The sequence below is a fragment of the Grosmannia clavigera genome (assembly GCF_000143105.1).
Source record: "Grosmannia clavigera kw1407 unplaced genomic scaffold GCSC_167, whole genome shotgun sequence".
Lineage (NCBI taxonomy): Eukaryota > Fungi > Ascomycota > Sordariomycetes > Ophiostomatales > Ophiostomataceae > Leptographium > Leptographium clavigerum.
Genome location: NW_014040772.1, coordinates 1,171,848 through 1,187,391, shown reverse-complemented (window position 1 = coordinate 1,187,391; position 15,544 = coordinate 1,171,848). Strand labels below are relative to the sequence as shown.

Here is a 15,544-nt window from a genome sequence, read left to right as displayed (position 1 = left end):
GCCAGTGGCGTTCGTTCCCCACGTACCTGCTACAAGCGGCTAAACTACAAAATCGATATTCACCAGCACCCCTTTGCAAGTTCATGATTGGCCTGCCATCCCTTAGATTGGATCCTTTCGTTTCGATTACTGTACTATGCACAGGCGAACGTCCAGGTGCAATCGACGTGTGCATTCCGAACAGCTTGACATTTTTCTTCCAGCCTTTCCTCTCTGTTCTCCCACCCCCCATTCGGCTTCTCCCGAATTTGCGTTAAGAGCGTACGAACACGGAGAACTCGGATATTAATCCACGATAAACGAGATCGGTCTCTCGAAGATTCCAATAGTACCGCAAAGACAGGCCGCATTGTTTCGACTACTCGATATCCCACCCTTTTACCACTCGAGATCATACCGGACCCGGCCAATCCCAACGTTCCTCCCCTCCTCTCACGTTTGTCACCTTCCCCAACTGCATCGCTTTTTGGCGAAGCTTTTTTTGGTCAATCGGGATCCCAGTGCCACGCGAAAATATTTGCGCATAAATTAGACAAGGACAGCTCTTCAGCATACGCGCCGCGCCTCCCGTGTGTCCGACTTCCATCTACATTTCTACTCCTCTCGGCAGATCGCCTGTTCAGTAATCTCATCTTAAAAAGACATCCCAGCAAGACCCAACGCGCCTGTCAGGGCCATCGCAGAGATACACGGCATTTTGGAAAAGGCTGTGGTGGATTAATTGGGGAACGAATCGAGTGGTCTGCGACGGAGCCGCTCGCTCACTTTCTTTTCGTTTCTTCTCCAAGCAACTCGGGCGGTAGGCTCCCTGCGCAGGCTTAGGGAAGAAGTCAAGATGTTGCTTGCAAAAGGGGGTATAAACTGGAAGGCTGCGAGAGCGTCTCTCCCGCCATCAAGAGCAGTATGGGTGCTTTTGACCAAAACGAGGTTCCTTCTACTGGTCGCTGTTGTCGGGATCACTCTATTATTGTGGCGTGGGATCCGCACGTCAGCGTCAGAAATGAAGAGGTGAGTTCAGCAAAGCAGTGAACACAGAACGCCGCGTGCTCAGTAATACTGACAGCATGATCTGCAGCTTCTACTGCTGGGGACCGTCCAAAGCCCCAATGGACATGACGCTCAATGAACAGGCGTCCTGGAATGCCCGTCTTCAAACGCCCGTTATCTTCAACCACCACGCCCCATTAATCGTCAACTCGACAGTAGAGCACATCAACCTCAACCCCATCCGATCCACTCGCAAGGCTGTCGCGAATGAAGAACATGTCCTTATCCTAACACCTATCAAGGATGCGGCTCCATACCTGTCCAAATACTTCGAGCTCATCGCAGAGTTGACTTACCCGCATAACCTCATCGACCTCGCATTCCTCGTGTCCGACTCTTCCGACGATACACTCGCTGTTCTTGCTTCTGAACTTAACCGCATCCAGAAACGTCCCGATCCGTTTCGAAGCGCCACTGTAGTGTCGAAGGATTTTGGCTTCCATCTGAGCCAGAACGTCGAGGACCGGCACTCGTTCGAAGCCCAGGGGCCTCGGCGCAAGGCTCTAGGACGTGCACGCAACTACCTGCTTGCTACTGCCCTTAAACCTGACCATGCATGGGTTTACTGGCGGGACGTTGACATCGTCGACAGTCCCATTCATATCCTTGAGGACTTCATTGCTCATGACCGCGACGTCCTTGTCCCTAGTGCGTCCTATTGCCTTATGTATGGCTGCTGCGTTCCACTATTGAGCTTGCTAACACGAAGTTAGATATTTGGTTCCACCGGTATAAGGATGGCCGTGATATCGAGGGCAGATGTAAGACTCGCACGATACACTTCACCTGACATTTATGTGACTGGTATTAACAGTCTATGATAGTTGATTACAACTCTTGGGTTGAGTCCGACAAGGCCCGCAGACTGACAGCGAGCCTTGACAAAGATGTCGTACTTGCTGAAGGTATGGATCTTACGCCTGTTTGACGCTACACCCGGCACGCTGCTTCACAGCGATATGCTTACCAGACCTATGTACAACAGGATACAAGCAGTATGACACCGGCCGGACTTACATGGCACGGATAGGCGATTGGCGGAACGACAAGGACGAAGAAATGGAACTTGATGGCATCGGCGGCGTCAACATTCTTGTCAAGGCGGACGTACACAGATCTGGTATGTGATTTTGACATCAAGGCTCGCATTCATGACTTTCCTTAGTATGAGAAAAGGATTATTGACTAATTGGCTGTACAGGAATCAATTTTCCATGCTACGCCTTCGAGAACCAGGCCGAGACGGAGGGCTTCGCCAAGATGGCCAAGCGAGCAGGATATGGTGTCTATGGCCTTCCCAACTACGTTGTCTGGCACATCGATACCGAGGAAAAGAGCGGCAACGCATAGTCGCAATCCAGATGGGCATCAGTTTAAGCCAGCGTTTATACCGCTGGCGTATAATGTCGTCATGAGACAGGACGTCAGCCATCACCCGACATCTAATACTTTGCTAGAGCTGAAGGCGAACGACGCTGTCATCTTTCAGTCACGAGTCTTCACCGCACACCACACCACCACATTATCACATATTGTATTTGTTCGTGCAAACGAGGAGTTTTAAGGAATTTGGATTGTGATTCGTTCTTCGGGTGCTGTCTTTTTTTCTTAGCACAACTACATGCGAAGATCTGCATGGGGGGCACGACCTGCCACATCCGTTTGGTCGTCACCTATTACTTTTCTGTTGCGAATTTTTGCACTGTCGCCTCTGGTGGGCCTGATTTTAACCGGGAGCCTGTAGTTGCAAACACGACATTTCTGTGCTGTGACACTTGGCTGGGAAGGATCGAGCAAGGCGCCTATATTCCCCTACATGGTATATGAATTTTCACTGCCATGGCAGAACATTATACTTGTTCATGTTCAATAAAGGACGCTGTGTCGGGGCGGTGTGCTTGTTGAAAGATTTTGGTTGCTGTTCTGGATCATCTTAATACATTTCTTTTACTGGTTACTTTTCTCCATGGCGGCAATGGAGTAGACGAGTTATTAGATACGAGCTGTACAAGAGCGATGCATTACTAATGCTTGACTACGTCCTGTATCGGACGGGTAGCTTCTACTCACATACACCCAGCTGCTGGAGAGGACAACGAGTGTTTGGCTTCGTACGGCATGCAAACGTTGTTTTCGGTATCAGCTTAGTTGCTCATAAGTTTGAGACCGGTCTTCTCAGAGTATCATTGCTTCCGACTTTAGAATATATGTCTATGGCAATGTGCAACAGACAAGGGAAAATAGATGAATGGACAGGCTGAGCAATTGGCTCGGTAGTTTGGTCGCTGGTGGCAGTATAGTTTGTATTTTTATATGGTACAAAGTATCGCGTCCCTCTTTCATGCAGCCACACATCTATCCAGGCCTGGTTGCAAAAGAAGCCACGACAATAGATGGAGCACGCTGTCTAGCCATCTCTCAGCTCCATTGTCCTTCTCTCCTAGCAGCGAGATCGTCATATTGGGATTTCCTTCGTCCTGTCTCGCGCGCGTGATCCGGGGTTTCCTCTTCGCCGTCCTCTTCACAGCATTCGTTGCGTCATTGCTTACTGGCTCTTGATCACCACGATCGAGTCCAGCTCATGCTGCTCCTTAATCTCCGCCTCGACCTGCTTGATAATCGGTAGCAGGTACGGCGTGTCCTCCTCAGGCTTTGTCCATTGTGCCTTAGGCAGCAGCTTGTGCTGCAAGCTCAGCTGCGTGGCGCGGCGCATCCGGAACACGCGGTCGTACTTGACCTGCGCCGACAGGCGGCCAATGGCCTGCTGCACCACTGCGCTCTCCTCGGGGATGAGATCGTCGGATCTGCGAACGCGAATAGTTAGTCTGCGAGTTCGAGCGGTGGATGCACGTCGTTGCCTCCTCTTTGACGCTTTGAACCATTACTCTGCCCCTCTCGGACTGCAATGTCTGAGAGCCCTCTGCACCGTGAAGCTCCCTTGGAGTTCCAACCTACCTCAAGCCCATCTGGCGGTATCCGGCCAGGTTGATGTACCAGTTGGCAAGCGGCTTCAACGCATTGAGCAGCCAGGGCCGCTTGCGGATAAAGGGGGCGGCGCTGATATACGACATTCTGTCGGAATTGGATTACTAGAAAGGAGGGGAGATGGAATAGGTCGACAATTGTTCGTCGACGATAATGGAGCTCAATTGGCCGCGGGTCGGTTGGTGGACTGGCGTGATGTCGAATTGTGTTTTTCTCTCTATTTTCGGCCAGCTATTTTTTACGGCTGGTTTCCTCAAAATCCCGCCAGTCCGATCCGACGCCCGTCACCAAAAAAGGCGCGGTTTCCATTGGTCGTGTCAGGTGACTGTCCCGCCTTCCCAAGTGGGAAGATGGTGTAATTTGCGACGCTAGCACACAGGGAGAGGGGGCTACGGAGTACAGCTCTCCAGACTGCTATCAAAAGGCGTCGCTTGTCAAAGTGCTCCATATCGCTACAATGGTGTTGAAAGTGGGTGGGCAAATGAAATATTGTAAACGGCTAGCAGTACCTCTTGATCGAAACCGTCGCCAATTCAGTATGCCGTAGCTTCGCCTTTTGAGAAAAAATACACGTTAAGACAGCTAAGTTGTGCAGGTGAACTGAATATCTTTAAGCTTTCTTACAATATGAGACAAACAACCAGTAGACAAGTCGGCAGACATAGTATTATCAATGCCAAGAGGCAATCTGGCTGAAGGATTTAGAGAGGGGATCCTATGGCCGTTACCGGATATGTCCGTCGTTTTCTAACCCCTCCCAAAGCGCATAAAGTGCAGAAGGCGAGAGAACGCACAGCTCCGCTCGCTGCACCCCATTTCTACCTTTGAAGACATACAAATGGCTTTCCGTATTGCCCACTGCTCGCCATATCTACCTGTTTCTTTTATTACTAGATCTCAAACAGCTTCTCGAAGCAGATTTCTCTGCCACAGCCTCGGTTCTCTTCATCACCAGTTACGCAACATGGCATCCACATCCGCGCAGTCAGAATGGCTCGTCATAATCCCCGACTATCCTGGCACGGTGGACAAGCGTCTTGAGGTTCGAGGGTTAGTGATCCGTGAGAGCGGTGGCAACAGACGTGAAATGGTCGTGTCTCTGTATCGACTATACGTGGTTAGGACATTCTGACCAAATACTCTTTAGAATCCACCTGGCAAACACTAAACCCCTGCGGGAGTCTGGTGTCCTGAAGTCTGGAGGTAGGTCGCTCATTGAGGCCCACTGATTTACCTCATCTTTCCGCTTGCTAGTACTAAAGCCTCTTCCAGGCGCAATCGTGGACGACATTCCGTCTAACCCAGCTGATCCCACTACGTATAAGTTTGCTGGCAGCACTCTCACTGTCGTGGCGGAGTCGCGCAACGATGTTGTTGATCTGATCAAGAAAGACATTTACACGGAGAAGGGCGTGTGGGATGTTGAAAAGGTATGTGCTTATAGCCTGTGTGTGGGACCTGACTTGTTACGAAATGCTTCTAACTACGGCACAGGCTCAAATCTATTGGCTGAAATCTGCTTTCCGTGATCCTTGAGCGTATTAATCGTGCTCGAAATAGCAGGGAGAAGATGCCAGATCAGCATATATAAACACTGTTTACGCACCCCCCTTCCCCCAGACCACTACGTTGTTTGACTTGCTTGAAGTCCAAGATGTGTTTCGCTGCATCCATCGAAAAGATATGACATTCCTTTGCTTCCATAATGTATTAAAAGCCGCCTCGTTACTTACTCCATCAGAACAAGAACGAAGATGGCCCAACGCCTACTTGCCCCCTTCCATTGTTTTCCGTGGGACCCCTTGCCAACAATCGAACCCCCCTAATAAAACAGCCTCACCATATGGTGATATATACAACTGCGACATTCTAAAGTGAAAAAAAGCAAGACAGCACTGCAATGGACAGCATAATATCTGCCGGACAAAACCCTCACGCGCTGGTGGATTCCTTGTCATCCCCTTCACTGCCACCTTCAGCTTTCTCCTCGGCAATTAGCCTCAACTCGTAATTTAGATCGAAACACTCTGACAACAACTCTGTGACGTTTCCCTGCCCCTCCGGGATGTCGTCCGCTACCATAAACTTTCCGTCAACGCGCATGTTGTCTATCGAGTTGAGCTACAAGCCGGCAAGTTAGCATGGCAGAGCCAGAGTCGCATAAAAAGATGCGCTTACCTTCATGCTGTACGGGTACAGCTCTCGTGGCGAAGACACTCCGCCTGAATGTTTCACCTCCAATAAGCATCGCTTGAGAGTCATCAGTTGGTTGTAAATGGGCAAAAGTGCTTCTGAGACGGGCTCTGACGATATCATGAGAGAATAAACAAGTCCATAACTTCGTCGGATTAGGTAAAGGAAAGTCTGCCACCTCGTCAGTGGATTGCCGGATTAACGCGGGCCACAAATCCCCGGAACAATGCCAAGAAATACTTACTCGCTGGACGTAAAGCTCAGCCGGGTTTCCGTCGTCATCGACCCAGTTTCCATCTATCCTTGCTTCGTCGAACTTATCCAACTGGCGCTGAAAATCAAACAGATCTGTCTCTCGCAACGACCATGCCTGAGTAACGGACAGCTTCTCCAGGTCATTCCGAATTCCGACAAGGGTTCCATACATCGGCTTGAAGTTATCCGGGATGACTCCCTTCCTCTGGAGCAAAAGTTCAGACCAAGCGCGGCACTTATCGAGCAGTTCGACTACCTCATCGTTTCCTGCAGGAACCTCGCCTTTCTCGTTCTGAAATTTCTCGTCGACACGTTTGTCGCCAATCTCCTTCAGTTGTGTCTGCAGCTTCTTGACCTCAGATGCTGAAAACTGGACACCAAAATACACAAAGTAAGTAATAAGGCTAAACAACATGAGAAGTGGAAAGGGTCAGGAGAGGCAAAACGTACCCGAGCTTTGGTATTTGCATGCGCCATGGTCCGCAGAATAGTCACCAGCTTCTCATGAATCGCAGGCAGCGGGGGCCCCAGCTTCTGTACCATGGCCTGCAACTTATGAAGAGACGTTTGGCATAATTCGATTCGATGGGAGAGAAGCTCTACCAAAAACGGCGAGCAGTCATCGGCATTCTTCACAGTATGAGATATTTTGCTCAGAGTATGCGTAAGGCTATCCAGGTCCTTGGCAGAGAAGACCTTTGCCTCGGTGAGATGATCTAAAAGGCGCTTGATCGTAGACGTCAGCGCATAGGCAGCGGGAGCCTCGTTGGTACGGCCGATGGTCATAAAGAACAGGGAGAGAAGCTGGAAGCAGCTGTCGAGTACACGGTCGACTAGACGGAAGCATTATTGTCAGTCACTGTCAAGTACTATACAATGATGGGGGGCACTAACGGCGATTCTCATAAACCTTCGTCCCGTCGCGGGCTTGATTCAGCAGGCGCACTTGCTCGATAACTTCGTCATATAGCCGAATGACATCTTGGCTTCGAATGTATTTGGTGCGATCTTGCTTCAGAAGCAGTAGCTGGTCGCGAGTCGACTCAAGATTGGCAAGTATCTTGATTTCATTAGCATCTCGCGGCGCCGGAATAGCCGGGGTTTCCATGGCGGCAATTCGTGATATGGTGACGGCGTCAAAAGTCAAGTTGATCCGGTAAGAGCGAAGAATGCTTCTGATGCCTCCTCAAAAGCAAGACTGTCAGGTGAGGGGGAGATATGGTGACAAGCGGCTTGGCGCAATAGACAGATAGGGAATCGGATCAACAGAACAGTGACGATTCCGAATTAGTCCCCTGCTGTCTGCATTCGTGGATCAGGATCTTGCGTTGAAAATGGCAATTGATTAGATTTATGAAAGGAACCAATCGAAGTGCCTCCCAACAGACGGACAATAAGGTAAGCCGCAGCGGGGTAGGTGTAAAGGAGTTAGCAGCGAGATGAAGGTGTCACAGACGTTGTACGGCTTGTAGGTTATACGAGTAGTACGGATCATATAGCAAGAGGGATGCGCCCTATTGCAAATCCCAAATTATCTGCAAAACACCTGAGCCCAAATGGAAGATTAACTGCCTAATAAGCAGATGGGAAAGAACGGCATCTCGGGATCATCACGTCGTCATGTCCGATACTTAAGTGGCGTATCCGGGCTTATCGGTACCCCACGATTATTCAGCAGGGTGACGCATTTTTATTTCTCCGTACCGCCGTCTACCCCTCAGGTCCTCCTCTGCCATTGGCTAGTTTCCCATAAGGGCTTTTCGCCCTCACACAATCCGGACCATTTTTTTTCGGCCGTGTGGGCTAAGAACATTTTGCAAAAGAAGATTCAATTAAATCCACTGAATTCTTTCCTTACCACCCACCTCAATATCAACCCCATACTATCGTCTCACGACAACAATCAAAGCACAAAGCATTCGAAATGTCTACTGCTGAGCTTGCGACGTCCTACGCGGCGCTGATCCTCGCCGACGATGGCGTTGAGATCACGGTTCGTGCCCACTCCCCGATCGCGAAAAGAGGATCTGCAAGACATTGCGCAAAAGGACGGGAAATACTGACAGGAATTTTCCGGATTATATAGGCCGACAAGCTGCAGACCCTGATCAAGGCTGCCACCGTTGAGGTCGAGCCGATTTGGACACAGCTCTTTGCCAAGGTACGATAAGTTTGCGACACGCCTTTTGATATTCGGGAGTCAAAGCACAGAGACATGGCAGCAAAAGGAAAAGAGGACTGGCAACAGCACAATACTGTCCCCGGACTGTCTCCGAATTCCAACTCGAGCTCAGCGGCGTTGCATAGGGAAAATATGGAACCTGGTTACTGACAGTCGTTCCGGTATAGGCACTTGAGGGCAAGGACGTGAAGGACCTGCTCTCCAACGTCGGCTCCGGTGGCGGCGGTGCTGCCCCGGCTGCTGCTGCTGGCGCCTCTGGCGCTGCCGCCGCAGAGGAGGTTGTCGAGGAGAAGGAGGAGGGTACGTATCGTCACGGCAGCTTGTCCCCCGACTCCACAGAAATCGCAACTAACAACCACAACAGAGAAGGAGGAGTCCGACGACGACATGGGATTCGGGCTGTTCGACTAAGCGATATCCCTCTCACGCGTCATCAACTTCCTAAGAAAAAAGAAAAGGGAGGAGCGATCGAGGAAAGAACTGCGGTCTTCCCCCTTCCCGCCCCTTTTTGTACTTTTCAAATAATAAAAAAATTATGAAAAAGTCCAAACCACAACTGTCTTTGCTGCATGGGTGCAGTCTATGGCGAAAAGGGCCCTATTCGGGTTTAACATTTTTGTTTTATGTGACGGCCAAAAAAGGTCTGGGATGATGGAAAGGGGCAATGCTGGAGGGTCTGGGTTCCGGAGTCTCTGTTCTTTTGAGATCAAAAATAGAAGAAGCGGCTAGCGGTGGCTGTCTTGGAATTCATCTAACAAGACGAAAGTGACAAAGTAGGGAATTTTCATGAAGTCGGCTCACCACGTATCTCAAAGTTCAAGAATGCATGCCTGCCTCAAACATTTTGGCCCAGCCGTTCACTGCGACGCACAAAGACGCCGCCAGCTTCAGGTAGCCTACCATGCACTCGACCGCTTTCGGTGTTACATGTTATTTCGGGATGCCATAGTCAAGTCCGGCGCACCGCCTCCCTTTATTGCACCCGCAACACAGCACTGGGCACCAGGCCTAGCTCCCGCAGCGACTTGCTCAGATCTGTCGGGCCCTCAAAAACCTTACGGGGGTAGGTGAGTTCAAAGCGACTGGCCTTGAAGCTGTCGTCGGCCTCGAGGGCTTGGGCCACTTCAAACAGAGTCGCATCGGCAGAGAATGTTTTTTGCACATTGCCAGATGGCAGCTGAAGACGGAGGCGAGCCTGGGAGTGCGCAGCAGTGGAAGAAGGAGACGATCCCGCTCCTGCCGATGATGACGCTGCTGCAGAACTGGCGGCAGGCTGTGTCGGGGCCCGCCCATCACGAGCAGCCTTGGCTTCTTCGGCCTTGCGGCGACGCTCCTCCTTGTCGGCCTCGATGCGGGCCTTGATCCGCTTCTTGACCTCGATCTCCTCCTTCTTTTCGGCGCGCTTCTTAGCCGCCTCTTTGATCTGCTCCTTGCGCTGCAGATCCTCTTTGAGATCCTGCGATTCTTTGGTGGACTTTAGACGTATTTTCTGTCGAGCATAGGTTAGCAGACTAGTTTCGGGCCCCGTTCAATAAACCTGTCCCTAATCGGCTACTTACCTCGTTCCGTAACGTATCCTCTTTATCGGCGAGGGCCTGTCTGTTCCGCTTCTCCTTCAGCTTATCCCGCAGCTCCGCCAGCCGGGCAGCCTTTTGCTCTTCGGTTAGCGGTGCCACCTCCTCAGTTGACTCAGCGAAGTCAGTATGACCGCTGGCGATTGTTAGTAAAGATCATTGGGCAAGGATTCGTATATCTATCGGCTAGAATACATACGATTTGGCTGCATGAAATTCGGCTGTGGCCTGGCTGCGGAACATCTTGCCGCACTCGTTGCAGACCAGCGATTTAGCCTCCTGGTTTGTCTCCAGGGCCGTAATAGCTGCCTGAGTTGTGCCCTCGTCATCAGAGTTCTCGCCATCCTTGTCCGCAGCCGCAGCCGCTTTGCTTGCCGCTCCGGCTGCCCTCAGCTCTTCTAAAGAGGTGTCCTGGGTGCTTTCCAGCCAAGTAAGGGCTCCCTGAAGACCGCCGGATTTCTTTACGGCAAGCTCCGCGCGCTCTTGCTCGAAGCCCATCTCGAGCAAGACCTCAAGGTCGGACTGCGTCATGATGAGTGCGGGGATGTTGTGAATGGTATGTCTCGATGTGAGGGGTCGCAGTGCACGTCCGTCAAGACAGTTCGCAGAGGCGGAGATGATGGGAATTTCCTAGGGCGGAGATTTATCCTGTTTCAGTTGTTTGGGCAAACCACTGAGCTTTTTTAGTTGGGATGGGAGAGAGCTATTATTAACCAAGAATCATTCAAAGCACGAAGCGGCGACGTTGATTAGGCAATTGCGAGTCGTCATTGGCTAGTGGATAGTGCGCTGAAGCATCTGCTGGACGGCCTCAGCTCCGGCGGAGTATCTGCTGCCAACACCGCCGTCACGTTGCGCTGCCAACTGGGCTCAGCCTCCTGGCATAGCGCACGGACGCCCATCGAAGCTGTGCGCCGTTGGCGGCCGATGATGTCGTACTCGTAGCTGCCAGATATTAAGATTTACAGTACTCATTTGTAATGAACAGTTGGACGTTTCCCCTTTCCTTTTTCTTCTTCGGATCTCGAGCAAATCCTCACTCGATCACAGCAAACGTTCGATCTTTTGCGTTCCACCCTGATTCTAGCTTCTGTCCCTCATTCGCGCCTAGTCTTTTTTATCTCGTTTCTTCGTTTTTTTCCCTTTTTCTTTTTTCGAGTCACCCCTTGATTCTGCTTCCAGCCATTTCCGATTCGGTCTTCTTCGACTCGAACGCCCGACCACAACGATCATCATCTATCTCCTTCGTGATCTAGTCGACTCCATTCGTACTATTCTACTCGTGCCAACGCCCTCCTCGAACTTAAGGCCGTTCTGCCCAGACGCCCCTCATCGTACCACGAGTTTCTTCATTCGGCCCAATATCGGTGACCGCACACGCCCGCCATGTCTGTCTACATCCTACCAGCAGAACTCGGCTTCCGCCGTACGTTGTCCCATATCCTCCCAGCTTCCAGTTCCAACTTCGCCTATATGTTCGCCCTCATTTTGCTTCTTTTCCGTATACAAACGGAATGGACATTCTATACCAGAATGTTGTGATTGGGAGCGGTTATATGAGACCGTGTAGCTGATGTTCTGATCTGCGAGCAGGTCCTTTCACGGTCGAGGTTTCGGAAACTTTAACGATCAAGAACACGACCCCCTTGCCGATTGCTTTCAAGGTCAAGACGACGGCGCCGAAACAGTACGCTCATTACACGTGTTCTTTTCCCCCGCGGATGCCATAAACGTCGCCGGGCCTGCCTGCTCATCTGCTTACCTGTTTTCTCTCTAGATACTGCGTTCGACCAAACTCGGGACGCATTGAGCCTGACCGCTCCGTGGAGGTGTCTGGTAAGCCGGCACTCCTGTTTTACCTGTACCGACATTGACACTCGAATACCGAACGGCTGTTCTGACATTTCCTTCTTTCTAGTTCTTCTCCAGGCAATGAAGCAGGACCCTCCTGCGGATTACAAATGCCGGGACAAGTTTCTAGTGCAATCCATCCCCATCACAGGCGACAAGGAATTCGTCTCTGTCCAGGAGATTGTACGTGCCCCTCCTCCCCCAACGATCAGAGCCCGAGGCCCGTATGCTGACAATGTTCTCACGCCGACAGTGGGACGGTGTTGAAAAGTCTGCGATCCAGGAGAAGAAGATTCGTGTCAACTTCTTATCTGCTGAAGGCACGGCAGAGCCCGAGGCAGTCACGCCACAGCGCTCTGTCCCCACGAACTACCCGGTTTGTTAATCCACTCTCGCCTTTTCCAGTCTGTCTTGCTGACTCGCCGTGCGCTGGCTAGGATGATTCTACTTCTGATGTTCCACCACCTGCTTACGGGTCTCCCAGCGGGGGAGACTCCTATGGGGCCAGCAACACGTCTGTCACGGCGGAGACCCCGGATAACAGAAGCGGAAGCAAGAAGAATCTGGAGTCCGTGTCGCCGCCATCGGCGTCAAGTGGCACGACGGCAAACTCTGGGGGTGCATCTTTTGCCCCTGGCGGAGTTCTGTCGGCGGCTACCGCCTTGACAGCATCAACGGAGCACAAAGAGGTTACGATTGCGTCGCTCAAGGCGAAGCTTGCCGAAGCCAATGCGCTGATTGCCTCGCTTCAGGACGGCGGTCTGCGCCAGAGAAAGGCAGCAAGTACGGCAAACCCGACCGACAGTACTACAGCAGAGACAGCGCAGTTGGGCCAGGTCGTTCATGGCACAGAGGGAGTACCGGTTCAGATAGTTGCCATACTGAGCCTTATGTCCTTCTTGCTGGCCTACTTCTTTTTTTAAAGCACCGGCTGGTGACCGGTCTGGCCGTTGCGTATCCGTCTACATTTCTGTCATGGACGGTGTCGCATTTTGATAAACAGGGACGGCCTTGTACCCTCTACTACCATGGCTGTGGCATCGGCACTGGTAGCTAGCCTGGATTCTTCCGGCGTTTGCTTTCATTTTGACAAAGTATAGAAGTGCGTGATAGCGGACCTTTTATAGCTTATTTTGGCCTGTTTATTTGTCTGTGGTTGGCATAACCATTTCTGGCAGGCAAGAACCTACGGATAGTAGCCGCAGGGAGCATGTAAGAGGGAGAGAGAGCGAGAGATCCCAAGGGCGTTTGGAGGGGGTCGATTAGTAGCTTGGTGTGTGTGAAAGTTGGTTGAGCAGGCTTATAGTATTGGCTTGGAGGAAACAGGAAGAAGACAAGGTGGCAGCACGTAATGACTTACTTCCTTTTGTGTATGTCTTATTATTGCATTCTGTAATTTCATTCATTGCCATGGAGGTCTACGACTGCCATAGGCTATATACCCTGAAGCTTGCGCAACTACGCAGCAGAAGTTGAAGGTAAATCATACTTTAGAAACAGGGATTAGATTGTTCATATATAGTTTGTGTCTACAGGCTACAAGTGATGTTTAGTTATATTGCGCAGCCGACAGCTTAGCTGGAAAGCGACTTGATCAGTGCAGTGATCTCATCGTCTGTGAGGTCCTTGATGCCCAGCAGCTCGTTGTCGTTCTGCTTATAGTGGGCGCCATAGCCCTCGCCAAAGATGGCGGTGTTGATGAAGCACATGGCAACAGCGCCCATGTTGGCGTCAGGCTTCTGCAGCAGCTCGTGGCCCTCAGCCAAGGCGGCGTCGACGGAGATGGAGTTCTCCTGCCAGCCCTTTGCGCCCAGAGCCTTCTGTGCCTTTTCGGAGAGCTGCTTCAGGGTCAGGGCGGTGTCCTGCACGTAGACGAGGCGGTCCTTTGTTTCCTCGGGGTGCTGCAGCACGCCGACGACGGCGCGGCCGACGGTTGCCAGCGTTGTGGTGCTGAAGACGCGGTCACCGCCGTCCCAGAGGCCGATGGAACCGCCCTCTGGCTTGAGGCTGGCCAGCCAGCCGATGCGCATGCCCCAGTCGAAGAAGGGACCGTTGATGATGCCGGTGTAAGAGAGCTTGCCGCCGGTCTCGGCGATCTTCTTCTGCAGGGCCGTGCGAAACTCGACCTTGGAGCCCAGAATCGGGAGGCCGGCGACCTTGGGATTGCCGGTGTTGCAGCCAAACTCGGACGGGATGAAGCGCTGCACACCAGCCTTGATGGCGGCATCGACGAGAGTCATCTGCTTGAAGGAGCCGGCGGCGCCGAGGGTAGAGACGACCGCGTCCTGGCCCTGGAGGGCAGCGGCGAGGGAGTCAAGCGAGTCGTAGTCGACAAGCTGGACCTTGGCGGCGGTAGGGAAGGTGTGCTTGGCCTCAGGCCGGCTGAGGATGGTGACGGAGAAGCCGGCCTTGATGAGCTGTTCGACAACGGCAGGGCCAACGTTTCCAGTGGCCTAGATTGGCTGGTTAGCTACTGGGGTAGACGGAATCGCAAAGGAAAGATTGCGACACTCACTCCTGCCACGGTAACGGTCTTGATGGGAGACATGATGTTCTTGGGAGAGGAGTAATAAATCGAGAAGTTGTTTTGTTTTGGCTGTTGATTGTGTTCACGCTTTGTTTTGGATAGGCACTGCAGAGGCGGCACATATATATATGTGTCAATGCCACAGTAGTTTGTCGACAGTCTAGCGACGGCAGAACTATTAATCTGCCAGCTCAGCCATAGACGGCCCGCTATATCCCACATGAAGGCTATCGAGCAGCTTCACAAGCCGAAAGAGCAAAGCAAGTGCTACTATGTACCATTTAGAGTTCGCGCTAGCTGCAGTAGCGCAACTGCTCCCACATCTTAACCCACATCCGGGTTGGCTATCCCACATCCCACATAGATGTGGGAGCGGTATCGTACCCTGGTGCGTTTCGGCTCGTACTCGTACTATGTACATAGTAGGATCTGTGTATGTGCAGCAGCTGGCATGGCCACTACGGTAGCATCCCGACCTTCTGGGAAAGAATCCGATTGCATTTTACGAGCACGAGTAAAGCCAATCAGGCCACTCCGTGCATGCGAGATTTCTGCTTTCAGGCCAGGCTGGCAATGGTTCGTACTCTACTTCAATTCTGAGGGCTGGGCAAGGTTGAGGGTTTGTAATCGTATCCCGGAACTCAACCGAACATGATCGACAACTCCAGGGGAAAGAATCAGGCCGTTCTAGCCGGGCAGTGAGCATACGGGAGTGACATGAAATGGTCTTATCGGTGGATTCAGCTGTGGGGAATTTGGACCAATGAGAGTCGTTTATCTCGAGGTGTTCTCCCACCTCCGTCATATCGATGCCGCCCGTTTTCTGGACGCAATTCCTGGTCTCGGTCAAGCCAGCCGCCTCCACATCCCCCAAAACTCCACTGCCTACACGAGGCTTGCTCGACTGTGGTCACGGAAGCACGGCCATCC

The 15,544-nt window shown here is 51.8% G+C and overlaps 8 protein-coding genes across 8 annotated transcripts; 4 read left to right on the top strand and 4 right to left on the bottom strand.

Moving 5' to 3' along the window:
- Positions 1–1,000: 1,000 nt before the first annotated feature.
- On the top strand, positions 1,001–2,397 carry CMQ_6309 (n-glycosyl-transferase; the record flags this gene model as incomplete). The annotated part of the gene is made up of 6 exons (XM_014315374.1): positions 1,001–1,008; positions 1,076–1,695; positions 1,761–1,808; positions 1,872–1,952; positions 2,033–2,167; positions 2,249–2,397. 6 exons carry the CDS (start codon positions 1,001–1,003, stop codon positions 2,395–2,397), a joined length of 1,041 nt encoding a protein of 346 aa, XP_014170849.1.
- A 1,195-nt stretch (positions 2,398–3,592) lies between these two features.
- On the bottom strand, positions 3,593–4,118 carry CMQ_6475 (ubiquinol-cytochrome c reductase complex protein; the record flags this gene model as incomplete). Its single annotated transcript, XM_014315540.1, has 2 exons — positions 3,593–3,851; positions 4,003–4,118. The coding sequence occupies 2 exons, from the start codon at positions 4,116–4,118 to the stop codon at positions 3,593–3,595; spliced, it is 375 nt and encodes a 124-aa protein (XP_014171015.1).
- Positions 4,119–4,996: 878 nt separating this feature from the next.
- On the top strand, positions 4,997–5,568 carry CMQ_6225 (uncharacterized protein; the record flags this gene model as incomplete). Its single annotated transcript, XM_014315290.1, has 4 exons — positions 4,997–5,082; positions 5,180–5,235; positions 5,305–5,462; positions 5,527–5,568. The coding sequence occupies 4 exons, from the start codon at positions 4,997–4,999 to the stop codon at positions 5,566–5,568; spliced, it is 342 nt and encodes a 113-aa protein (XP_014170765.1).
- Positions 5,569–5,964: 396 nt separating this feature from the next.
- Positions 5,965–7,588, bottom strand: CMQ_5944 (uncharacterized protein; the record flags this gene model as incomplete). Its single annotated transcript, XM_014315009.1, has 6 exons — positions 5,965–6,153; positions 6,211–6,267; positions 6,470–6,850; positions 6,931–7,026; positions 7,084–7,313; positions 7,375–7,588. The coding sequence occupies 6 exons, from the start codon at positions 7,586–7,588 to the stop codon at positions 5,965–5,967; spliced, it is 1,167 nt and encodes a 388-aa protein (XP_014170484.1).
- Positions 7,589–8,404: 816 nt separating this feature from the next.
- Positions 8,405–9,073, top strand: CMQ_6272 (60S acidic ribosomal protein p1; the record flags this gene model as incomplete). The annotated part of the gene is made up of 4 exons (XM_014315337.1): positions 8,405–8,473; positions 8,567–8,641; positions 8,830–8,962; positions 9,027–9,073. 4 exons carry the CDS (start codon positions 8,405–8,407, stop codon positions 9,071–9,073), a joined length of 324 nt encoding a protein of 107 aa, XP_014170812.1.
- A 562-nt stretch (positions 9,074–9,635) lies between these two features.
- Positions 9,636–10,767, bottom strand: CMQ_6365 (ubx domain protein; the record flags this gene model as incomplete). The annotated part of the gene is made up of 3 exons (XM_014315430.1): positions 9,636–10,151; positions 10,222–10,372; positions 10,436–10,767. 3 exons carry the CDS (start codon positions 10,765–10,767, stop codon positions 9,636–9,638), a joined length of 999 nt encoding a protein of 332 aa, XP_014170905.1.
- Positions 10,768–11,622: 855 nt separating this feature from the next.
- Positions 11,623–13,010, top strand: CMQ_6104 (integral er membrane protein; the record flags this gene model as incomplete). The annotated part of the gene is made up of 6 exons (XM_014315169.1): positions 11,623–11,662; positions 11,830–11,923; positions 12,014–12,072; positions 12,155–12,270; positions 12,341–12,463; positions 12,525–13,010. 6 exons carry the CDS (start codon positions 11,623–11,625, stop codon positions 13,008–13,010), a joined length of 918 nt encoding a protein of 305 aa, XP_014170644.1.
- A 651-nt stretch (positions 13,011–13,661) lies between these two features.
- Positions 13,662–14,635, bottom strand: CMQ_6404 (uncharacterized protein; the record flags this gene model as incomplete). Its single annotated transcript, XM_014315469.1, has 2 exons — positions 13,662–14,540; positions 14,603–14,635. 2 exons carry the CDS (start codon positions 14,633–14,635, stop codon positions 13,662–13,664), a joined length of 912 nt encoding a protein of 303 aa, XP_014170944.1.
- Between the last annotated feature and the right edge of the window lie 909 nt (positions 14,636–15,544).